Source organism: Phodopus roborovskii, unplaced genomic scaffold (genome assembly GCF_943737965.1).
Source record: "Phodopus roborovskii unplaced genomic scaffold, PHOROB, whole genome shotgun sequence".
NCBI classification, from domain to species: domain Eukaryota; kingdom Metazoa; phylum Chordata; class Mammalia; order Rodentia; family Cricetidae; genus Phodopus; species Phodopus roborovskii.
Window position 1 is genome coordinate 384,195 of NW_026125943.1, and position 21,797 is coordinate 405,991.

The 21,797-nt window shown below is 34.3% G+C and overlaps 1 protein-coding gene across 4 annotated transcripts in view; it reads right to left on the reverse strand.

Annotated features, from left to right (window-relative positions):
* Stag2 (stromal antigen 2) overlaps positions 1-21,797 on the reverse strand; it is a 114,818-nt gene that overhangs the window by 42,930 nt on the left and 50,091 nt on the right. For all 4 annotated transcript variants that reach the window (XM_051179094.1, XM_051179097.1, XM_051179096.1 and 1 more), the window contains exons 4-12: positions 20,648-20,812; positions 13,546-13,642; positions 11,500-11,576; positions 9,119-9,323; positions 6,658-6,809; positions 4,179-4,252; positions 2,668-2,791; positions 1,760-1,858; positions 1,590-1,669 (exon numbers count right to left, since the gene is read on the reverse strand). In XM_051179094.1, coding sequence (XP_051035051.1) covers positions 1,590-1,669; positions 1,760-1,858; positions 2,668-2,791; positions 4,179-4,252; positions 6,658-6,809; positions 9,119-9,323; positions 11,500-11,576; positions 13,546-13,642; positions 20,648-20,812 — 1,073 coding nt within the window. The remainder of the gene's footprint in view (positions 1-1,589; positions 1,670-1,759; positions 1,859-2,667; positions 2,792-4,178; positions 4,253-6,657; positions 6,810-9,118; positions 9,324-11,499; positions 11,577-13,545; positions 13,643-20,647; positions 20,813-21,797) is intronic.

Genomic DNA, 21,797 nt, shown 5'->3' on the forward strand with positions numbered 1-21,797 from the left:
CTATTGATTTGTTTTTGTTTTGTATATTTTGTTTTTTAAATCAGAATTCTGTTTACGCAAATCCACACCCTGCAAAGCTAAGAATGGAGTTCATACCCTTGCATATACTGTCTAAGTGCCGGAGATCCTCCAAAGAACTTATCCAAGCACCAATGGCTACTCTTAAATAATTAATCTTTCAAAATAAGTATCACTTAGATTACAATGATTTACAAAGATTCCTTTTGCCATTCTTATTAAGATAATGTAAATTAGTAAGATGATTTGGTTTATTTAAAAAGCTTCCCAAACTCAAATCTCTTATTTCCCTTACTGATATTCCCCAAACTGACTTTCAACTCAGGCTCAAGAAATCCTACTTCCGCCTAGGAAATGTATGTAACTATTGCTGGACGCAATTTATTTTATACATACACTAATTGTATAGTGAGTTTCTTGTTAACTCCCAGGTTTTTAAATAAAATATCGGTATTATTTTAAAATGAGCGCACTGATTTCTGAGCATCCCAATCTAATATGCAAGTAATTACTAAGATAGAGGAGATGATAAATATTTCAGAATGCAAAGGGTAATCACTGGTAAACAAAATGTGGAGGATTGAAGCTGGTGAAAGTAGAATAAGATAGCCACTGTATAAATTCTATGTTTCCTCAGAAAATTAAATACTGGAATGAAAATGCAGACTATTAATATAGAAAATGGATTAAAATGTGAAAGGTACAAGGTTAATTCCCAGCATATTCATTGCCACCAACTTGAAAAGTCCCATTTGGCAATTTCTTTTCTGGGTACAAATACTTAAACAAGTATGTTCATTGTTACATATACTTAACAGCCAAAAGTTGGGAACAGCTCATGCTTCCACCAAGAGATAAACTGAAAAATGCAATATGCTATATGCATGCCATGAAGTAGCATTACCTACCCCCCAAAAAAAACAGTAAAAGCAATTACTGATACAACATGTTTTTTGTGTGTCAAAGGCAGGGAAACCCATTCAAGTGGAAAAAATGGAAGAATCATGAGAATATGGCAGGAGAAGAGTGAGGAATTATAAATTTAGTGAGTATAGTTCCAATATACAATGTTAAATGTAACAAAGGATAATACATACAACACTTTTCTGTGCACTAAAAAGTTTAGCATATTTCTACAGCATCAAGACCAACTTAGAGAGGGAAAGAAAGAGATGAGACTCCCAAAATAATTAAAAGACATGAATTCTTAGCTCAGTTACAATTTCACAGACTCAATAGTTGTTTTCTGAACTTCACATGAAGAAATTAAAGTTCTAGCTAGGGTTGGGTTTAGAATAAGGTGTAGACTCAAGTAGTTGGAAGTGTGAAGCAGAAGACACATTTGAACCCAAAAGTACGAGACCACTCTGGGCAATATTATAAGACCTCTATGGATGGATGGATGGATGGATGGATGGATGGATGGATGGATGGATGGATGGATAAAATTTCTGGCCTAAATCGTTGACAGAAGCTATTAAAATTTAGACCTAAAATGTATGTGAACCAAGTATATATTAATGTATTATCTAAATCTGTACATTAATAATATACAACAACTATGTACTTACTGTAAAACAAGAGTGAGTAACTTTATTGCTTGTACAGCAACATCATATTCTTTGTCAAGGGTCATAGACACAATTCTATCCTAAGAACAAAAAAATAAAGTATTTTTAAAGGAAAACAAGAAAAGTACTTCAAGCTACAAATATTTTTAAATATCTCAATGAATACTAACCTTGAATCGACTGGTAAATAGTTCCAGTTTAGAATTAAGCTCTTTGTTATAATAAAGCCCTTGTAGAGCAGTAAGACATTTGAGTCTAACTTCACCTTGCTAGAAGAAATAAGAGGAGACAACACGTTCAAACCATATATTTACAAGTTCAAAGGATATACTTTCCACTTTAAAATTTAAGCAACATTTATTCAGAAACTGAAATATTTGATAATTGAAAGCAGAAATCGGTATAAAAGATTAAGGTCAGTTGATAATATTTCTCAAGAAAAATTAGTAGCATATTTCACAGCAAGTAATATTTAGAAGAATTATACAAAAGGAACTTCTTCAAGGCTTAAGAATGATATTTTAAGGAAGAGCCTAATAAGTTCAGAAGCCAAACTGTAAGGCCTACTTTGAATAACATACATGTTTATCAAGACTATGGCAGATTATTTGCTTAGCTTGTACAAAGCCCTGGGTTCCACCCTCAACACTGAAAAACAAAACTAAAGCTGAAAATATGTAAGACTCATAAAAAGAGATCTTCTTAGTGCTCTACATCTATATGATCCTAATTATTCCAGCATAAGCATAAAGTCAATACTGATGATCACCAATGTCCTTACTCAACAATCCAGGGGACTGTAGCTAGAGACCAAGTTTTGACAGAGCAGTTGGAAAAGGAAGGGTTCCAAAGGATGTAGCCTAAAATATGCATGCATAGATATCCATTTTTTGAGACAGGGTCTCTCCATAGCCCTAGCACTGCTGGAGCTTACTTTGTAGATCATGCTGTTCTCAAACACAGAAAGCCTCCAGCCTCTGTCTCCAGAGTACTGGGAGTTCAGATATCAAATTTATAAATGAGATCTGCAGAGAATCATTATATGTATAGATGGAAGAGTCAATGGGGTACAGCTTACCTTATCATGCATAGTCCAACCAACATATTTTAAATAGCTGTCATTAAGGAAGGCATCACTATACATCTTCATCCAAATGCCAATCTCTTCAATGCATATAGCTCTGATTTCAGCTATTGCATCCCTAAATGGAGGAAGGACAAGTTCTGCAATCAATGCCACTATATTACTGGGGATATAGTCTATTCAAAAGATGTCATAGATTTCTCATCTACTATTAATATCTAACCAAGTAAACCACTGTTGAAGATTTAAAAAAATTAAAAGAAATGGCTTCAAATGTTAACATGTGTATAGTCTAACTGGACCAAGAACAATAAACAGAAATACTTAAAATTAAATAAAATCATTTCATCACTTAAAACCTTTCTTCACCTTCTACATTTATGGTTATGAGCCTAGCCTTTAATGACTGCGCTATCACTCCAGCCCCTTCCTTTACCTTTTACTATAGAATGTAATTCACAACCTTCCTAATGCTGCAATCCTTTAATACAGTTCATGTTGTAGTGACCACCAAACATGAAATTATGTCTTTGCTACTTTATAACTGTAATTACTACTGCTATGAATCACAATGTAATATCTGTGTTTTCTGATGGTCTTAGGCGACCCCTGCAAAATGGTTTGATTTCAGAAGATAACAGGAAAGCAAGACCACAATCTTCCAAGTATAATTACTTTATATACCCATACCCATAACAGTTAGGCCAAGCCTAACTCATTTTAGCACATGATTTTTTTTTTTTTTTTTTTTTTAAGATAAAGTCTCATTACGATGTCCTGGCTGGTCTCCAACTCCAGGGCTCAAGTGATGCTATTGCTTTCTACTCTTGAAACACAAGTATCTGTGTGTTACCCTACTTGTCTTTCACTAAACCACTGAGTTCATTTTTAATCAGTCACTGAGAGCAAAGGATTGACACAAGAATGTTTTAGGAAACTGGAATAATCAATAAACATGAATATGATAAAGGAATAAACTAAGAGAATAGCATCCAAAGAAAGAGGGAAACAAAAATGCAAGTGTTAATATGGAAATATCATAAAATAATTAAATGGATTCATTGAATACCAAGTTGAGGAAATGAGGCTCAATAAAAATGGTACCAATATTTGTGAACATGTAGTAAACTGTGCCAAGATTACCTTTCTCATCTGTTAACTCAAAATAACAAAATGAAGCATCTTACTTTAATCTTTCCAATTTTTCTCAGGGAAATTAAATAGAAGAGTGAGGAATTAGCATGTGTAATCTAGCAACACAATATATGCTAAAATAATTAAGTATTTTGTACCCTTATTAAAAAATAGAATATTTTCCAATTGTTAGACTATGACAACTCAGACATAGCATTGGCCTTTATTCAGATAGGAAACATCAATGTCACAGTAGAAACGTGAATTTCCCCAGTCTACTCAGTGGTAGAACTCAGTTTCCAACATTTATCTTACTGTAATATTCTTTTGCTTAATTTATACTAAGTCACAAACAAACAGTCTGGACTTACCGGTATCTATGTACAAACACTCCTTTAAATATTGCATTCATCATATTTTCTATTTCATCTTGATTTTCCTGAAGCTATAAAGAAGAACACACCATTTCTTTTGAATTGCAAAGGAGCACAACAATAAATAAATATCTTACCAGTATTTGTTGACTACATCTTTTTATTCTACTGGACAAAAGTAACCATGGAGAAAAAGTTACATATCAAGCAAACACATCCCTTGAGTCCTGCAATACATGACTTAACATCTAAAATGTGGCTGGTAGATTTTTTTCTACTGCTTATGAATTTCCACTGTAAAACAGAGGCTTATTATTTCCACTGTATAATGAGTAGTCACATAAAAATCAGGCAAAAATTTTTCAATCTTAATCTTATGCAAAGGAAGTGTCATATGAAGTCATGCCTGATTAAAACATATTTAAAAAGGTAAAATAATTATAAAAATTGTATTGTTACTATATTGTTTTTAGTAAAGAAATAATGACCTGAAATAAGTAACATTTTACATTTTGGTTAATTTATTCCAAATGTACATATTTATACTCACATACATTTTAATTTTATAGTTTAAAAATGTTTTACAATGTGAAGAGTATTGTTTTAAAATCATAATATAAAATTTAAAATGTGAAAATATAAATTCATAATGTCAGGAATATTGTTTCAGGCATTATATAAAAGTGTTATATTTCATGTGATTTTTTTCTAGAATGTATTACTTCTCTGAATGAGTCGTATCTTGTATTTACAAAGGATGGTAAAAATGGGCATGTATTTATAATTATTAATGTTATATTCATTAACATAGTCAAGATACAATTTTCAATTTGTTTACAAACTTAGCAACAGATTTGCCTAGCTTGCCAGCTCTTGCATGACAAAGAGAGAAGGAAGAAGGGGAGGGAAAAAGGGGAGAGGAAAGAGAAGGAAATGAAGAAGGAAGCAAAGAGAACGCAGGAAAGAGATGAAGCAAAATATACATAACCCTAATCTAGAAAAGGGGGCAATCTGTGATTGACTTCAAGGCTTCCCACGTGGTACAGAAGCACTCATCAGTGAGCTATGTGCATCTTTTGGGGTATTTGTATTGAAATTTGAATTTCAAGTACTGGTAAATGTTAACAATTTATCCAATACTACAGGCAAAATTTCAAGGCATAAAATATACTTCCCATTTAGAAGGAACCAATCAATAAAATCTACTAAGTAAATAAAAGTACAGACTCATCAATTCTTCATTTCAAATTACATGGAAAAAAATGAGGGATAAAAAAAAACAAATTAGTCATCCATAAATCTTCAGTTACTTCTTTGAAATTAATATAGTAAGTAATAGGTTTCATTATGGCATTTTTATCCATAATTTCTTTTGTTTTTGCTCCGTACTCCAACCACTCTATTTGCCCCTGAACTTACACATTTTCACCCTAGTAGCTCCCCTTTTATTCATGTGTCCTCTATTCACCTCATCACTCTTTCTAGTTTTATGACTGAACTACAAGTATGCACTCAAAGTAGTTGTCTTTGCTTTCCATTCTTTTTCTTCTCCCCACTCCCCAGGAAAGTCTTTGTCTTTTCAGCCCAGGAATTCATTCTGTAGACCAGGCTGGTCTTGAACTCACAGAGATCCACCTGCCTCAGCCTCCCAAGTGCTGGGATTAAAGGTGTACTCTGCTACTGCCTGGCTTGTCCCTACTTTTCTTAGCTTTATTGAGCTGAGTTATTTGACGACTTCAGAAACAACAAATATAAAATTTTAGCTTTTTCAAAAAAAAAAAAATCTCAGGGCCAAGTAAATAATCTGTAGATTAGCGTGAAAATTATTTGGAAATACATTACATTTTTTCTTGGTTATACAAAATTTTCAATCCCATTGTGAAATTAGAAAAAATATCAACAGTCAAGAGTTACAAATGCAGCATCAAAATATTTTATTTATCACTGTTTAGAATAAAACTAAAGCTGGATATACTCATTTGAAACTGAATTTGGTAAGCAGACAACCAAGTGTTCCCTACTATACTGAAACAAATGACTTAAAATTCCAATTAAAAGCTGTAAGTTATTTCACAAATGGAATTCACTGTAACTATGAAATCTCATTTCATCATATCAATAAGCCAAGGAAGACAATCAAGACAAAGACTTCATTAACATTAATAATACTAAGGCTTAGATGACTTTCCAAACCAATCCGAGTCATCTTAGTCAAGCACAATACTCAATAGTAGCCTAAAGAGAAAAATGTATAATGAGGTATTGTTGGCATGGATGCATAAACAATGTTTAAATTTATCTTCCTTGGTACTGGGGTGCTATAGCTCAGTAGTGAAGTATATATCTGCTATTCATAAGATTCTAGGTTCAATCCTCACCATCAATAAAAAAATATTATCTGAGCCTAGCAAGTTATAATTATTGATATCAAGTTGGTAGCATATTAGTAGCCTGAATATTTAATACTAGAGTTTACCTCTTTACGCTTTTGTAGCAGGAGTTCTAGCCTCTCGTTGGCTCGTTTTCCAATCATTTTATTGCGTTCTGCCTCATACTGTCTTTGTGTGTTATCCATATTAATGCTAAGATTTAGTGCCACATTTACCAAAGCGGTCATCAACTTCATAGCTGGATTATTACAAGGGAAAAAATGTTGAAATTAGTATAACAGATGCAAAATAGTATTAAAAGGATCAAATTACAAAAATTAAGCCAAAAAAAAAAAAAAATACAAAGACAAAAACAATAACACCAAAAACCTATTCGGCTCATTGACTGAAATAAAGAGTACAACTGTCAAAAAGTTGACTGCTAGCAAGCAGCACATAATGCATGTAATATTATGAGAGCAAATTAACTAGCTTAGTACTTACCATGAATTCGATTAACTTCTAGTCCTCACAAAGCCCACCAAAACATGAACTAAACTGAAACTCAAAGTCATCAAGAAATTTGTCCTTTAACGTGTAAATTATAATTTTATTTTTAATTTTTTTTTATCCTTGAGCTGGAGAGATCGCTCAGTAGTTTAAGAGTACTGATAGTTCAAGAGCACTTCCAGAGGACCCTGAGATCAATTACCAGTACCTATATGAAAGCTCACAGTTATCTGTAACTATAGTTCTAGGGAATTCAAAGTTCTCTTCCGACATCCCCAAGAAACAAGCATACAAGGTATACAGACATACATGTACATACATACATATATAATCAAATATATTCTTAAAAGGAAATCTGTCCAATATTATATATTTCAGGTTCAACTGATGTTCAAAATAATGTAAACAGTGTCCAGAATATATTTACCTGCAACTATTCTAGAAAATGGTTCTTACAATGATCTTTTAGATTGTAATTTATGTAACTAAATTAGAGAGTTTATATTCATTTTACTATATCTCTACATAAGAATCAAATACTATTTTTAAAAGAATTTTTGAGACAGGGTCTTACACTGTTGCCCAGACTACCCTAGAATTGACTGGCCTCTAACTCATGGCAATCCTTTATCAGCCTCCTGGGTACAAAACTTATACACACAAGCCACCAAACCATAATTGAACTGCCTCACATCAAATTATTTTGGGTTAAAAGATTTGTAAGCATCCATTTTTAGTTTGACTGTTATATATCATTAAAAGACAATGACAAAATAGTAAAGACAGATGCATAATATATCACACACAATGAAATATACAAAAAGCTTTTTCATAAAAACCCTCTAAATCTGTACATCTTGTTACTAAACTTGGGACAATACTACTTTTGTCTTGCATTTTTAATGTATTAATCTTTAATCCGAAAATCTGATAACCCTGTCCTTTTCTTTACCACATTCCAGAACACCTGGCATACATACAGAACATTAAGAGATATAACAAAGAAACAGTACACATTTATTTGTGGCTATTGGGCATTTTTCTGCTGTAAGCTATTTAACAACTGAAAAAAAAGAATTGAAAATAAAAATACCAATTGATTCCCAATAATCACATTGGGCAGAAGAATGGGACCATTACCTTAATGGTCACCATATTTAAAAAAAAAAAAAAAAAAAAGTAGCACTCAGGATGCACAGACAGGAAAGATGTCTTTGAGTTCAAAAGCAGCATGGTATATATATAGAATTCCAGGTCTGTAGTTAGATATTCACCTTGCCTGTACCTGTGGCATAGACCACGCCCATTGGGGGGTGGAGACAAGGCCAGATGTGACCTGGGGGAACTAAGGCTGAGGAGGGGGCTCGGAGAGCTCTCTTGCTTGAAGCACAGGGACAGGAACACTTCTGGAGGCATCCTTGGGACCAGGAACCTTCTGGTGTTCATCTGTCTGTGTTGTGAGTTATTTCTCACTGAATAAACATCTATTTGGCCTATTTGTTTCTCCTGATCCTTATTAAACATCAATATCTGGTATCAGAAGTGGGAAGATGATGGGAAATGTCATTCTGTAAATATGTTTCTCTTATTGGTTAATGAATAAAGCACTGTTGACCAATAGGAAAACAAGATAGGTGGGACTAGGAGACAAGGGGGATTCCAGGAAGTAGTAAGGAGGGGTCAAGATGGAAAGTGGAGAGAGCACAACACCGGCCTCTCTTTCCGGTAAGATAAGACCATGTGGAAGTATGTAAGATTAATAGAAATGAGTTAATACTTAACACAGAGAAACGAGTAACTGGCCAACAGCGTTATATCTAATATAGAGTCTCTATGTGTTAATTGGGGCTGGCAAGGCGGTGGGCCCAGACTGGCGAGAAAAAACCTACTCCTAACACAGGCCAGTTAGAACTAATCAGTGAGATGTTATCTCAAAAATACTGAAAAGTATTTCACAATATTATTATTCTTCCTCTTGATACTAATCTGAAATAAAATATTTAAAATATTAAAACATTTAAAATATTTAAAATAAATAAAATATTTAAAAATACCTACCTGCCAAGGTGCTTGTGTGTCGAAATGCTCTGACTTGTGAATCAGACAATCCAGTAAGGAGTGAAATGACAGTATCCATCATATACTCATCATATATGATACTATATTGACATTGCCGTACTAATACACCAATGAACTCACAAAAACTGGACTTGAACTTCTTCCACTGAGGGCCAGCCATGGTGAGTGGATAGTCCCCACTATCCTAAAAAGGGGGGGGATTTAAAAAGCAATTCATTGCAAGTACATGACTTAGTTCTTTTCCTTTTAATGAACCCAGGGAAAAAGCATGAAAATACTACTTTATCTTAACTTCTTTTTCAAGAACAAATTCTCAAAGGAAGCAGAAGTAAATGCAAAGATAGATGCATTCCTCTTTGAACATTGACCTTTCATTTATGATCAAAGCACATTCTAATAGAACTCACTTTAATCAATAAAATTATCAATTGCTGATGTTAAAAATATTAAGTATACCCTAATTAAAAAAATTCTTCTGAAAAGCACAACTACACTAAGTTTCTTTAGAACAAAAACAAAACAAAATTATAACTTCAAATTAAAATAATAACATTTTATTCTAGCCAGTTAAATAGAATAAAATATAAATCAAAAATCAGTTAATATTTTTTATTAGTTTCAAGACACCAAAAGGCATATAAACAACCACTTAATTTAACACATGCAAAGCTGAGCTCAGCATCAGAATACTTGCTAGCAGAGTAAGGGAATAAATTTGACCCCAACCACCAAACAATAAGAGATAACAGAAAAGGAAATATAGCTATTACAGTTGTCCAAAGCCAGCACTCAGGTTTCCCTTAATAAAAAAATTGGTGGCATTTGGAGTTGAAAGGATGGCTCAGTGGTTAAGAGCACTGGCTTCTAGTCCAGGACAAGGGCTCAATTCCCAGCACCCACATGGCAGCTTACCAGTCTGTAACTCAAGCTCCAGAAGTTCTGACACCTTCACACAGACACAAATGCTGACAAAACGCCAACTATTTTTTTTTTTCCAAAAATAGGGGTATTCACATTTTGAACTAAAACGGATAGTCTCCAAAAAAAAATCATTAAAAATAAGTCCTAGGCTGAGGGTTTAGCTTAGGAATGGAGCATATGCCATGAGTTAGGCCCTGGGTTTCATCCATAGCATGCACACATACATAAATATATGTAAATAAATACTAAAATAAAACAGAGACCAGTAGTATATAAAAATGAGGGGCTCTAACAAGAGAAACAAATGATTTAAAATCAATTTGATCACTTCAGTTTATTGTTTAACTTCATAATTACTTATTTAACTCATGCTATATGAGTTAAAGTCCAACTGTGCTTGAGAAAACAGCCTTGATATAATCTATAAAAGGATTCCCTTGTGTTTATTTTTTTGGTCCAAGGGGGATTAAACCCAGAATCTAGATCATGTTTAATGCACACTCTTGACACTGAGCTACTCATGAGTTCATATAGTTGACTTTATTGAAATACAGTTGTAAGCAAATTGGTTTGCTGAGATGTTCTAATCATATTTCAAGATGATTAATTCAAACCCTTGTTTATTTTTACTAATAAAGTTCTCACTAAAACATTTACTATTGAAAGATTAAAAAAAATCCCATTGCTCATAAATACCTTCCTGCTACTAAGTAAGGGACTGATTAATAGCACTTAATGGCATCAAAACCATTTTAACAACTCATCTATCTCTTAGAATGATAGCTGAAAGCTTTTTCATTAGACAGAGCAAGAAAAAAAATGACCAAATAAAACATGTGAGACATGAAAACTCAAGTCATTCAAGAAGCTTAAACTCCTGGTGCTGGAATACAGGTATGAATAAAACAAACACAAATTTCTGTCCTGGAGAAGTTTTCACTTTAGTAAATTTACCAATGATTTATTGGTAGCAATACTTCAATGATATCACTGTTAAAATCAACTGCAATACATACTATTTTTTGTTCTTAGAGTTGAAATAGAAGGGTTTAATGTAATGATCTATACATTTCTTTAAACTACCTACTGAAGTATTTCAACAAATCTTCCTTTTGCAATATTTCATAATGTTATATTCTAGATTTTGTTCTTCCCTGATTTTTATTTTTATAATAATAGTGATTAAATTCTTGCTATGTGCATAGAATTTTAAAATTCTATGCAATTTTCAATCATTTTCTGAGCAGCCTTAAAGCAAAACTAGTATTATCCCCATTTACACATGAGACAGGTGCTAAGACAATTCACCTGAGGTTGCATAGCATAGTTATTGTTTGATTAACTTCATAAAGTACTATCTACAATATTAGCACTTAAAATATGTAAGTGCTAAGCCACAAGTGACATGAATAAAATTATTAAAACATTTAAAATGTTACCTCATCAAATTCTTCAGTCATTTTGCGAATTATCTCAGAGTTCTGCATATGTCTAAACATCTCTGCTGTGACAACCCCTAAAATGTCAAAGTATCAGAAGTTAATATAAGGAGCAATGAAAAAAACTACAGAGAACATAAAATAGCACATCTAAGTCTACACTCACAATAAAAGCATACTTAACCTCACATTGCTGACAAGTATGGCTTTTCCTTAGGCTTTTCCTTGCACAATCAATTTTGAACATTACTACCTATGTTACTTTACTCAAACTATGATATGCAACTATCCCTCTGTATCATGGAATAGGATAACATAATTATTGAGTACCCAAGTTTTCCATGTAAAGTTGTATCATATATGAATATAACCTATACATAGAATCCTGAAGCTATGATAATGTATCATAGTTTAGGCAATAACAAGAAAAAAATCAGTACCTATTTGGTACAAACCATATTTAAATGTTTTAAAATATGTAGATGTTATATCTGCTAGCTATAAAAGCATGGCTATATTAGTTTTGCCTCTTTAACGTAAATAATGATAACATTTAAAATTTGAGGATGAATATGAAGACAAGAGAAAGAAAGAGGCACAGTTCACTTTAACAATGCTCCTTTAAGACAGCACTATGTGCAAAAACAACTACATACTGAATCCTCTAATCTGGCTATAGGAAAGTGTCAGAAGTTATGGGACCAGTAATATAATCCATATTAAAATATGGAAAAGTATTTTCAGCAATAGGGTCCCACTGTTATGTCCTAGAGGAAAACTGGGAAATTTGGCACCTGTAATACAGGACAGGACAGGACAGGACAGGACAGGACAGGGAGTGGTACTTTGCTGCTGGACAACAACACCAAAAGAACTAACTCATTGCTAACAATGTATGTACCCTGTGTTGTTCAGTAGGGGCACTGTTGCCCCACTGTAAAGTATCTGCTTTTTAATTCTTTGTATACATGTGTGAGAGAATGGAAGCCTGCCTCTCTCCCTCCCACCTACTCTCATTCTACAAAGTAGCTGTCCATTATCATTTGTTTTCTAAATGCCTTTAGTGTATTCCCTCCATTAACCTGCAATTTAATAGCTTTTCTTATTCTTCCCTTCTAATTCTTTATACCATTGTGTACTGATCTGAAAGATTCACTCCTACTGAGTAGGTTCATAGTGCTATAAGGTGCTATGTGTGTTATCAAAGGAAAATCATCCATTTTACCATCCAAACTATGAAACCAATACCTGGAACCATTATGGGATAAAGAACTGATGGCTAGACAGGTCATAGACCCTAAGGGAGAACCCACTATTTGTCAATCTTCTAAATGGACATACTATTAAAGTAACTACTAATGACTTCTCATTATATCCAGACTAATTATGAGGGTCTTTGATATTTTGCATAAAATATCTGTACCTAGATATTTTCGATGAGTATCAGAGACAAAGAAGATAGCAGAAACTGCCCATGATGTTGACTGACACATTACTGATCGAGATGAGACTATATGTATGATGTACCAACTTATATACTTCTATTGCACTACTAAAAGTCTGTCCTAAATAGTTTTGTCCTAGGTAAGAGACAGATGTATTTTGTTCTTTTCTCATTCCTATCAAACAAGGTAAAATTTTAAACCTACAGTAAATGGTAATTTCACTAGAGACTTACTATTATTTATGAGTTTTAATCCCTACACTCTATTATTCCATACTATAACATCAAAACCTATAGCACTTCATTATTTACCTTCTCCCTTTTTATTCCATTTCTTCATTCCTAAACCAGATACCAAAAGTAGGAAATCTAATACAATACCATAAGCATTATAAATCGCTAAGTTTTTAAATAAATTTCACGTGAATATACTTTTGTTAATAATTTTTCTTGCTTTGTTCTTTGCTTTTCTCCTTATACATTTTGCACAGAGATAATGCAAATAATTCACTACCATGACATTATTTGCCACGAGAAGAGATGACATTTCTTTAAAAAGTGGCTATCTGAGAAGTTATGATTATAAAATAAATATATTTTACCTTTACATCCTGAACACTGAATAAAAAAGTTGATAAGGTCAAGAAGTGCTATATCTCGGTCATGCTTGTATGATTCTATCCAGTCATCTACCACCGACTAGAGAGAATAAGACAAAATAAAGAATCATTAATTTTTACTGACAGTCTAAGAAGCAATTAATTCTAATGTAAGCCATAAAAATTCGACATTGTGTACTACACAATTTTAATATATATACTCATATTTTTCTATAGAAAGTTTGGTTTTAATAGAACCAAATTCAATAAATAAACAAGCTGAAAATACAAAATAATCACATACCTTCTATTCATTCATATGGTTTAAAAAAAAACAAACAAACAAACAAAAACTAGCTCAATGAGACCACTCAGTAGATATGTCCCTGGGTTCTGCATGGGATCCTGAGTTCAATCCCCATAACCCAAATAATATTAAAGGGAGAACCAACCCAACCCAGCACACTCCAAGTTATATGATGACCACCATAGCCAAACCATGACATACATACATACATATATACTAGTGTGGCACATGTGCGCATGAGTGCACACAGTTTTAAAAATTAAAAATTTCAGAAATCAAAAACTAAGTTACATCACCAATTATATATTCTACAGAATCTGTAATTATGTCTTAGATGTATTTATATCCCAGAGTGTATAAACACAATTATATTTTCTATATAAAAAAAGAAATTACTTTTCACAAGTGGCGCTCCAGTATTGTGTTTTTACCATTACACATGTACAAATAAACGCAAACATAAACACTTTTAAAAACTGAAATATTTAAGCAACACTGTCATAGTATTCAATTTCATAAAATGTAATTGTTTCTTTGTGACATTAATAATATCTAGGGAATGTATCATCCTAAAGGAATGTGCATGTTGGCAAGCTGCCTTGGGCAAAGGTGTACTGTAATGTTGGAAACCACTGCTTTTACTTAACTGAAAACATCTGCAATAGAGTTCCTTGGATAGGTAGTGTAAGTGTCCTTAATAGTATAATATGACTATTTAGACAAAGTCCAGGTACTGTGATCCTTTCATCTTCAGCAAGTTAGCTACTTACATCATTGTCCACCTGCCTTTATGACTGTGAATCAAACTATGGACCAGAGTATTGATGAACTGAATGAAATGGTATTCCCAAAGAAATGGTGGGGAATATGATGTTGACAGCATAACAACTTTTTTATGGTGTCTATTGTGTGTGCCTCAGCTGTTTGAGTATTATAGGGTTTGGGGAGCAAAACAAAAAGTAAATGCCGCACTTTTTTTATTGTTTAGTAAGACATTATAAATAAAATGAATGAGTAAATTTAAATAGATGAGAATGATTAATAGTGTTTGAAAAGAGTAACTGTAGGGGAGGAGGGTGGATAAAGAGACGCAAGATTTGAATGACACCTGCCAAACAAGCACCAAAATGAATTCCACTACTACATATATCATAAGTTAATCAAGTTTAAATATTAAATTTGAAAAAAAACAGAAGTTTATGTTTTTGGAAGAGGTAAAAGACTGAATCAACGAGGAGATATAAAACAAAAGCTTTTTTAATTGTGGGCCCTGATACAATTTTTAAAAGGCAAACTAAATGTATGTAATTCACAGATCTGGAGAGGTAATAACATCAAATGACCAATACTCCTAAACTTATCTCACTGTAATTCCTATTAAATTTCTAGCTGATGTAATTGCAAATATTAAAGTTAATCTTGAAATTCATAACTACAAAGAAAAATAAATATCCAAATCAATATCTGACCTGGGAAGATAATCAGTGGGAAAAAATGTCTTCCTCACATGGATGAGGACCTGACTTCAATCCCAGAACAAATGAAAAATCTGTCAGGCCTTTTGGCATACTCTAGGACTCTTGTGACGGGCAAGCAGATCTTCTAGTCAATGAAGGACCCTGCCTCAAAAAAGTAGACAACATTCCTGATGTTGTCAGAACTGAGGCTGTCCTCTAGATCCACAGACACTTATATCATATATGTGCACATGTATTGACATACCTGCATATGTGTACTTGCCCATATACAATTAGGCAAAAATGCATGCATGCACACATGCATAAAAAGGAAAATATGGTTGTCTCATATTTCATGATTTCAAACCTACTACAAAGACAATTGTGGAAAAAATATAGAATCATGTAATTATTCCCCAGAAATATTAAACTCTTAATACTATGGTCATAAAATTTTCACAAGGATCCCAAGACAATTCAATTTAGGCAGAACGTCAACACATGACCCACGAAAAATTGGATTATCTTCATGTAATAGAAAAGAATGAAGTTGGAAACTTTTCTTTGTCATACGCACACTACTTAACTCAAACTGATCATGTACCCTTTTTAAAAACTATAAAACTCCTAGAAGAAAACATAAAATTGAGTAGTCCAAAATTATAAAAGCTAGAATATTTCAAAGGCTTCATCAATAAAATGAAAGACAGTTCACAGAAAGGAAGAAAATCATATATCTGAAAATGTATTTGTACACAAAATGTATAAGTCATATTTAAAAGACAAAATGGAAGCTAGAGAGCTTGTTCAGAGATTAAGAGCACTTACTGCTCTTTCAGGACCTGGGTTTGGTTCCCAGCACTCAAACAGTGGCTGACAACCATCTGTAACCCCAGGAGATCCAATAACCTCTTCTAACCTTAGAAGGTAAGAGGTATGTATGTGTTGCTCTTACATATATGCAAACCACAAACACAAGGGCTGGGGGAGAATCATACATAGTTCTGTAAAGGCAATAAACAATTGGCCAATAAACACATGTAAAGATGTTTAATACAAATGAAAAATTAAAAAAAAAAACAGGAAAAGATACCACTTCATGCTTACTAAAATATTACAATTTTAAAAACTACAGTAAAGTACATTTGGCAAAGCTGTGGAAAGATGAAACACTTCTAGCAGGAATGTAAAATGGCAGACATTTTCAAAAAATATTTGGCAACTCCTCAAAAAATTAAATATAGAGTTACCATATGACACTGCAATTTATGTCAGGTATATATTACGCAAGAGAAATTAAAACATATGTCTAACCAAGCACTTTTATAGCACTATTCAAAACAGAAAAAGTAGTAACAAAACAAATGTGGCAAGAATGTAGGAATATAAAATAGTGAATGTTCATACACTATCTCAAACTGGCCAAAAAAGGCAAGTCATAATACATGCCACAACATTGATAAAACTTTAAATAAAAGAAACTACTCATAAAATATCCATAGGTTATATGATTCCATTTATATAAACTGTCCAAAGCAGATGAAGATACACGAAGTAGATGAGTGGCAGCCCACACCTTGGAATGATATTGTTAGTGGACATGAGGTTTCTTTCTGGGAGAATGAAAATGCTCTAAATCTAAACTCCTCTTCTATACTTTGGATCAGGAATTCTCCCTCCCACTGCAAACGTCCATGTGTTAAATGTTAAAGGCTTAGTCCTCACTTGGACTTAATGTAAGGTGTTAGAAACTATAACAACTGAGGACCTAATAGGAGCCTGAGGCGGTTGCGGGCATGCCCTCGAAATTACGGCCACCAGTATCTTCCCTTCCTGTGTTTTCTGACAGCTGGGAGGTAAATAAGTTTACCCCATGTTCTCCCCACCACGACATGACACCCATTTATTGCCCCAAAGAAACAGAAAGGGATGAAAAATAACCAGACTGACAAGTTTGAAACTGAGTTCAAATAAACTTCTCCTGCTATGTTGATCATCTCAGATATTTATCACAGGAATGGGCCTACATCTGAGTCATTTTCAATATAACACCTTATATATGTTAAGCAACACAACTGAGAAAGGTATAGAAACATTTTCCCAAAATGATTAGCGCCAAAAAAAACCCAAATAATATATTATACAACTGTAACACTTTAAAGTATTTAATTAAAAAAAAAAAAAAACTCTTCCCTAGTAAAAGGTGAGGAGTCTATTCCCCCTGGAATCTAGTTGCAGAGAGAGAGGAGTGATGAGCAAAGGGGTCAAGACCAGGATGCAGAAACCCACAGAGACAGCTGACCTGAACAATGGGGAGCTCATGGACCCCAGTCTTATAGCTGGAAGACCAGCATAGGACTGACCAAGACCACCTGAATGTGGGTGTTAGTTAGGAGGACTGGGCAGTCTAAGGGGCCTCTGACAGTGGAACCAGGATGTATCCCTGGTGCACAAAAGTACTCTGGGAGCGCATTCCCTATGGAGGGATACTCCCTTAACCTAGAGACAGGAGGGAGGGCCTAGTCCCTACTCCAAATGACTTGACAGATTGTGTTGACCCCCTCCTGGAAGGCATCAACCTACCTGTGGAGTGGGGGGGGGGGTCATAAAAGGATAGGAGGGAGAGGGAACTGGGATTGACATGTAAAATAAAAACAATAATAAAATAAATTTCAAACAAAGCTATATTTTCTAATGAAATAGTACACTAAGAACATATTGAGAACTGAGCAGGGAGACCTATAAATACCAGCACTCCATAGGCTAAAGCAAGATAGTCACTAATTCCAGGCCAGCCGAACAGCACACTCTGTCTCAAAGAAACAAAAGAGGGGTGGGCATCCAAGTCAGATACACACACAATACAATAATGTGTTGTTGTACATGGGCTAATGCAATGTCAAGAGTAAGGTAATAATAAATATTACATTGGAAAAGTGAACGCAGTACATAAGAATGCTTTCTGAAATAGTGACATTTAGAGGCTGCAGAGATGGGTCAGAGGTTAAAAATACACATTTGCTCTTACAAAGGACCTCTGAGTTTAATTCTTAACACCCACATCAGGCAGATCCACAACTACCTGTTACTCTATTTCCAAAGTATCCAATGTCTCTGATCTCCCTGGGCACTTGCATTCAAGTGTAAACACCCAACATACAAACACGTATATACACATAATTAAAAATAAATTTTTAAAAGGGTGTTTTTTTTTTAATTCAGTCAGTCCTATTTGATTTGGAAGAAAGAAACTACTCAAAGCATCTAGAGAACCATGAAGGCCGAGCACAGAACACATACTGTGGCTGAAAAATAGAAAGTAAACCATAAGGAAATCTGGGGTGAAACTTTAGGGTAAGGAAAACCCAGTTTAGTTTTTTTTTTTTTTTTTTTTTTTTTTTTTTTTGGTGTGTGTGCGCGCTCGCGCATGAGCAAGCACAGACAAGCGGGAGCACACGTGCTTTTTCGAGACAGGGTTCTCTGTATAATAGCTCTAATTATCTATCCTGTCCTGGAACTAGCTCTTGTAGACCAGGCTTATCTCAAACTCACAGAGTGACTTGGGGTTAAAGGCACGTGCCACCACCATCTAGGGGGGAAAAAATGGAGTTTCTAAAAAGCAGATTTCCTTGATCAAACAAATTTGGCCTTAGGAAAAGTAAGGCAAGAGGAAATATACATAACAACCCAGAGGTGGACAAGAGCTTTAGGGCAATCCCTGGGGAGATAACTAGAAATATCCCCTGGGGCATGAAGAAACAGACTTTGTTCAGGGTTTTTTCCTTTTGTTTTGCTTTAAACTTATCTTTTTCATCTCATTGCTAGGGGCCTGGGTTTAGGCTACTCTAAGAACATCTGATAAACTAAAATAGTCGACAAAAGCTCAGAAGACAAGAGAAACAGAGAAGCTTCTTCTCTAAGTACAAATTTCTGGCAATTTGTATACCTCCTGCTATTGCAACACTCCATGTGCTGTTGAGACCTCAGCACCAGTGTGATAGTTTTTAAAAGTTCCGCAGGGCTTTAGAAAACAATTAAAGCATACAACTTTCACAAATAGGATTGTTCTTATAAAACAGGTCCAGGAGAGCTGTCTTGCACCAAGAGGACACAATACAAGAAGGCTCTGTTTATGACCCACAAAGAAAGACCTGCAGCCATTAAAATCTTCCCGCACCCTAACCCCAGACTTTCAAAACTCCATAACTGAGAAAGCCTTTTGTGTTGTTTATATGCTATGTAGTAATACAAACTAAACCACTGAAATTGATAAAAATAAAGGCTACCACACATAAAGACTAGAGTTGCAGCTTAGTCAGCGGCAAAACATTTGCTTTAACATGCACAAAGTACTCAGATTGATTTCCATCACTGACCAAAAAGAAACCGTGTGTGTGTGTGTGTGTGTGTGTGTGTGTGTGTGTGTGTGTGTGCATGTGCACGCACATTCAAATGTGTTTAATTGAAACAAAATATTGTAAAAAATAACAAAAGAAAGTAATAAATGGAATACAATACAGTTGAAAATAACATATTTCATTTGATAAAATTAATGCAAAAAGAGATCCTAACAGAAGTGGGTACTTTTTAAACTAATAGACTAATAAAACAATATATATCAGAATGGCAGACAACGACTTCCAAAACAGGAAAAAAAAGTGTGCTCAATTTGTAATTTAATATATTAAATAACAAAGCTTCTAAGCACTAAAAATAACTACAGGAAGTATAGTAGTGACAATACTTGCTCGAATATAAATGGCTCTGGGTTTGAATCCCAGAAATTCCAATTAAAGGTATTATTAATATATTCATAGTTTTTATATTTATTAAAACAAGGAAGAGGAACTGAAATAGTACAATGAGTAGAAGTGCTTGCCATGGAAGCCTAACAACCTGATTTTAATCTCTGAAACTCACAGTACAGTAGAGAGAGAACCGACTGCTTGCTGAATGCTCTCCTCTGACTTCCACATGTAGATCATGGTATACACATACTGATATTGCACAAGCACGCCATACTTTGACACAATAAGTAAATTTTAAAAGGAAGGCCAGCAAAATGCCCCAGTGGGTACAGGCACTTGCCAAACAAGTCTGCCCATTTTAGGTTTGCTCTCTCAAACCCCCATAAAGAGTTCACCAAGTTTTATTCTCTAAGCTCCACACACCCATCATGGAGCACATGCATGCATCCACATAAACACACATAACACAGGCAACATCCACAGGAGGCCTGGTGAAGGATACACAAAAGGATACAGAAGAATCCTGGCAACATTTTACATGTTAACTGGGTTTAAAATACACAAATGCACTTCATCAAAGAACATCATGTTACCTGCATAGCACTCTTGCCCATTTTAACAACTTCAAACAACATCATGTTTTCCACTCCATTCTGTTGATGATGACCATTCATTCGGTTTGGACCAGAAGGAGGTTTTCCTCCTCCATTTCCACTTTTACCCTTTTCTGCTGGACCCTTTTTGCCTTTTTTACAAGTCTGCACAAAAGAAAAACAAAAAAGAAGTTGATTATCTTATATCACTCTCACTATACTTGAGAGTTCAAAACAATATACCAAAAATGATGCTGATTATATCTTAACTTGATATATAGATGACATTGAAATATAAGGTTACATGACATTTATAGCCTCCTTGTTTTATTTTCCATGATGCTCACATTATTTTTTACTTAATTAACTTATTTATTTTATGCCTTTTGAGTGTTTTTTTCCTACATGTTTTTATGTGTACCATGTTTGGGCCTGGTGCCTAAGAAGGTCAAAAGAGGGCTTCAGATCCTCTTGAGACTGGAGTTAGTTATGAGCCACCATGTGGGTGGCTGGAATTAAACCAGGGTCTTCTGCAGGAACAGCAAGTGCTCTTAACTGCTGAGCCAAGTTTCCAGCCCAGAAGCTCATATTACATTATAGTAGATCGGAGCCTTTGATGACAAACTTTGAGTACAAGTTTCTACTATTAGCTGAATGATTTTGGACAAGTAACAAGTTACAAATCTATAACATTACTCCAGAATATTTTCCCAATGATCGCATGTTTAGAATTCCAACATTCAAGAGGCTGAAGCACGAAGATCAGGAATTCAAGACCAGCTACATTACAAAGTCAAGCTATATGAGGCCTTGCTGTGGAAGAAAAAAGGAAAGAGGGAGGGTGAGGGGAGAAGACGGATAAGAAACAGCAATAAAAGATGTACATTCTTACAACAAGGACATGTCTTCAACTATGTTCACAGAAGCATTGTTTGTAATAGCCAGAACCTGGAAGAAACCTAGATGACCCTCAACTGAAAAATGGATACACAATGGAGTTAGTACTCAGTGGGGGGGTGGGGGAAACGTAATCTTGAAATTCACAGGCAAATAGATGGAGCTAGAAGAAACCATCCTAAGTGAGGTACTCCAGTCACAAAAAGACAAACATATGTGCTCACTCATATGTGGCTGTTAGACAGAGCAAAAG